This window comes from Suricata suricatta, chromosome 16 (assembly GCF_006229205.1).
Source record: "Suricata suricatta isolate VVHF042 chromosome 16, meerkat_22Aug2017_6uvM2_HiC, whole genome shotgun sequence".
Lineage (NCBI taxonomy): Eukaryota > Metazoa > Chordata > Mammalia > Carnivora > Herpestidae > Suricata > Suricata suricatta.
In genome coordinates, this window is record NC_043715.1 from 3,413,853 (window position 1) to 3,417,526 (window position 3,674).

At 67.0% G+C, this 3,674-nt stretch overlaps 1 protein-coding gene across 3 annotated transcripts in view; it reads right to left on the bottom strand.

Annotated features, from left to right (window-relative positions):
• The window catches only part of KIAA0513 (KIAA0513 ortholog), a 56,867-nt gene that overhangs the window by 4,897 nt on the left and 48,296 nt on the right, over positions 1 to 3,674 (bottom strand). Inside the window, exons 8-10 of one of the 3 annotated variants that reach the window (XM_029924127.1) lie at positions 2,988 to 3,066; positions 1,154 to 1,231; positions 125 to 151 (exon numbers count right to left, since the gene is read on the bottom strand). In XM_029924127.1, coding sequence (XP_029779987.1) covers positions 125 to 151; positions 1,154 to 1,231; positions 2,988 to 3,066 — 184 coding nt within the window. Of the gene's footprint in view, positions 1 to 124; positions 155 to 1,153; positions 1,232 to 2,987; positions 3,067 to 3,674 lie in introns of all 3 variants that reach the window. The other 2 variants (XM_029924126.1, XM_029924128.1) reach the window with 2 other exon arrangements.

A 3,674-nucleotide genomic window follows, 5' to 3' on the forward strand; every position in this document is an offset into this window, starting at 1 on the left:
CGCCCGCCACCGGCCTGTCCCGAGCCCCCCGCGCAGCTGGTGCGCGGTGCCCGCCCTGTGGCGGCCCCGGCGGGGGCGGGGGGGCCCGGCCCTGGAACATGAACAGCGTCACGCAGACACACACCTCTTCTCCTCCTCCTCTCCAGCATCCCTTCTGGAGCGGCAGCAGAAACAGGTAAACAGAGGAACATGTCAAAGTCATGCAAGATATGTGGATGGAAAAAAGAGAACAGCGAAAGGGGAGCGTTATTACAGGCAGAAACGGAGAGACGGAGAGAGACGGGGGCACTCGAGACCGCTCATCCGCTGGGAGCCCGACAGCTACACAAGCAGCAAGAGAAACCCCGTTCGCCTACAAGCATCTCCGGCAGCCTGGGCTCCTGGCAGAGCGTGGAATTCTCTCTCTAGAGTCCCCGGATGGTCCCAGCATCTCCCCCCTCGGCGTGCTCCCCTCCCCCTGTTGGAGAGGCCCAGAGACTTCAGGGTCCCGTGACTGGGGAGGGTGCCCACAAGGGGGACCCGGGACCGGGAGGGCCGCCCACTTGCCGGCCCGGCCGCCGTCCGCAGCGGGCAGCACTGGCTTGCTGTGGCCAGAGAGGCCGTGACCTGCAGCCTCGGTGCCACCGTGCAGCGGTTTCTGGAAGGGGCTGCTGATGCCGCACGACCACCCTCGGGGAGGCCGGGAAGGTCTGTTCAGGCTGCAGACCGGAAGCGGCAGCGGAATGTAGCAGACGTGAGCTCTCTCGAGCGGAGTCTGCGGGGGCAGCGGGGGATGGCCAGGCCTGCGCCCCACAGTCCTGTGGCCGTGCTTGGTGCTCAGGATCCTGATTTCCTACAGTGCCAGGCAGAGTGGCGTCTTGGGGGCCCTGATGGTCTCATTCTGGGGAGCTCTGCGGGGGTTTGGGGAGGGTCAGGCCACGTCATGCCAGAGCCCGGGGCAGAAAGCGCTCATGCAAGCCGAGGACCCCCGCCCACGAAGCTGTGCGTGCCCAGGACCCTCCAGGCAGCTTGCAGGACCCCCGGGGCCGGAAGGAGCTGCCGGAGAGACAGACGCCCCCGACTGAGCCGCCCTGCTTGCTCTTCAGAAACCGGAAAACAACGCCGCTCCCAGGGCCTCTCCCCCAAGGCAGGGCGGGCCCCGGCGCTGGCCTACCTGGTGGTGGGAGACCGTTTCCTCCTCTCACAGTGGACGGCGTCGAAGAAAGCCGCGTTCCAGAACCTCAGCGTGTGCCTGCGAGACAGAGGGGCGCGTCAGGCCTCTGCAGGCAGGGCCGGGCGGCGGGTCCTGCGCACCGGGGGGTAAGGACGCAGTCTCCCACGTCGGTAGGCGGTTGACGAGTCTCAGAGAGATGCAGAGAGATGAGAAAAATGAGGACAGGCCTCTGTCCCAGATCGCGGTGACGCCCGGGACTCCCGGGAAAGGGGGTCGCGACAGCACCCGCACACCTCTCCCAGGACTTCCAGAGGCACAAGGTGGGGGGCGTGTGGGCAGGGCGGCGGCCGGGCGGGCAAATCCTGCCTCCCCCGGGTCAGAGCCGAAGCTAGCCCTGTGGGGCCGGAGGAAGGCGTCTTCCGCTTCTCCACCCGCGCTGGGCCCCCCAGGAAGCAGGGGCCGTGGGGGCACCGGCTGCCTCACAGCAGCGTCTAGTGACATAAATGGGAACCGGCACCGACAGGCCACGTGCAGAGAGCAAACACGTTCCTAGGGACTCCCGAGCAAGACACGCTCTCCTTAAAGCTCGGGGGTCAGCCAGCTACGCAGAGGGCGTGAGGCCCACCCGGCCTGCTGCCTGCCGTCTCAACCAGGTTCTACGCGAACACAGCTGTGCCCGTGACGTTGCCTGAGGCAGCTGTGACACGGCAACGGCAGAGTCGAGTCCTGGCCAGCAAAGCCTGAAATTTTTATCATGTGGCCTCTTCTAGAACAGTGTGCCGAGCCGTGGCAGGTGATGACAGCAGCCGCGTCACAGCCCAGAAGGCCCGAGACAGAGCCCTGGACAGGGTGACGTGGCTGGCAGCCTCTCCCTGCTTCCACTGAGCGTGGCCCAGCTCGGGGTGGGGGGCCTCCGTGCGCAGTGAGGCTTTGGGCCGGCCCTTCCTGGCTACACTCCTGCACCAAGCGCTCCCAGGGCCGCACCGCGGTCTTTGAGGGGAGGGGGGTGCGTGGGGCACCCTTTGGGCTCCAGCTGGTGCCTCTCTGCCTACTTGTGAGTGGGTGCAGGCCGGGGACAAGGGACTGCAGCAGCACGAGCGGTCAGACAGAGCAGGACAGAGAGCCGGGTGTCCCCCCGCACCGGTCTCTCATTGTGAGGACCGCTTTCATTTCCATGCATTCGGAGGAAATAGCTTATAGGGACAGAAGTCACACACCGTGAACTCAGTCTTCTGAAGGACACGGTCTCACTGCGTCTAGTGTACTTGGAGTTGTGCCACCGTGCCCACGATCGGCTCCCAGAACACCCCTCAGCGCCGTGAGCAGCCCCCCAGCCCTCCCCACCCACGCCGCCTCCAGGGCCGCGTCCAGGCCCAACGCTTCACGTAAACGCGTCCCACACCACGTGCTCTTTTCCATCCGGTGTTTTCACTCGGCTACACGTTTTCCAGGCTCCCCCCGGCCGTCACCTGTCAGGGACCCTTTCCGTGGCTGAGTATCGTGCGGTGCGGACGCGTTGTGTCTTGTGTCTGCACATGTGGACATTTGGGGCCGCCTCGCCTTTCGGCTGTCACGAACCTATGTGCGTGCGGTTTTGCCTGAGGACCGTCCTGGCCTGCTCTGGGCACGCCGTCGCTCCCGGGGGAGCCGCGTGTGACAGTCTGGGGAGCTGCCGGGCCGTTCTACGTGGCGGGCTGCCCGGGGCGCCTTCCCACAGGCGCTGTCCGAGGGTTCTGACCCCGCCACGGCCTCATGACACGCGCCTTTTTTACGGTGGCCCCTCCCGGCGGGCAGCGGCCGCGGGTCCCGAGGGGGCGGCGGGGCGGGGCCTTACCAGATGGGCTGCTGCTTCAGGTGCGTGTACAGGTAGATCTTCTCTCCCCTCCTCTCCTCCTCCGGGCCGCACACGGTCACTGCGGGCGGGGAGGGGCAGTGAGAGACACCCCCCGTGGCCGGGTGCACCCACGTGTGCGCCAACCCCGCAGGGGCCCTCCCGGTGGGCACCGGCTACAGAAACGTGTGGCTGGAATTGTGACACAGCTTTTCTGCTCCCCTCTGGCGACGGGGACTCCCGCCGAGGGAGGGAGGTGGCCCCGGAAGAGCTCCCCCCCACCCCCGTGACACTTTCCGTCACTTCTCCGGGACAAGGAGTTTGGTTCCTGAATCCTCTCCCCAGAGAAGAGGTTTTCCCCAGAAATTCAATAGGAAACGACAGACGGGGGTGGAGAGAAGTGGGGGGGGTCACCCGCGGCAGCACCGGGTGACGTGGGGAAGGGGCCCGGACATTCAGACCCCGCCTGGCAGGGCTGAGAGTGACCAGGGGGCTGGGTCACAGGACGAGGGCGCTGGGCGGGCACACGGGGGGTGCTGGGCTGGCACACTGGCCCGCTGGAGGCACACCGGGGCGCTGGGTGGGCACACCGGCCCGTTGGGAGGCACACCGGCCCGCTGGGAGGCACACCGGGGGCTGCTGGGAGGCACACGGGGGGCACGGGGCGGGCACACCGGGGGCTGCTGGGAA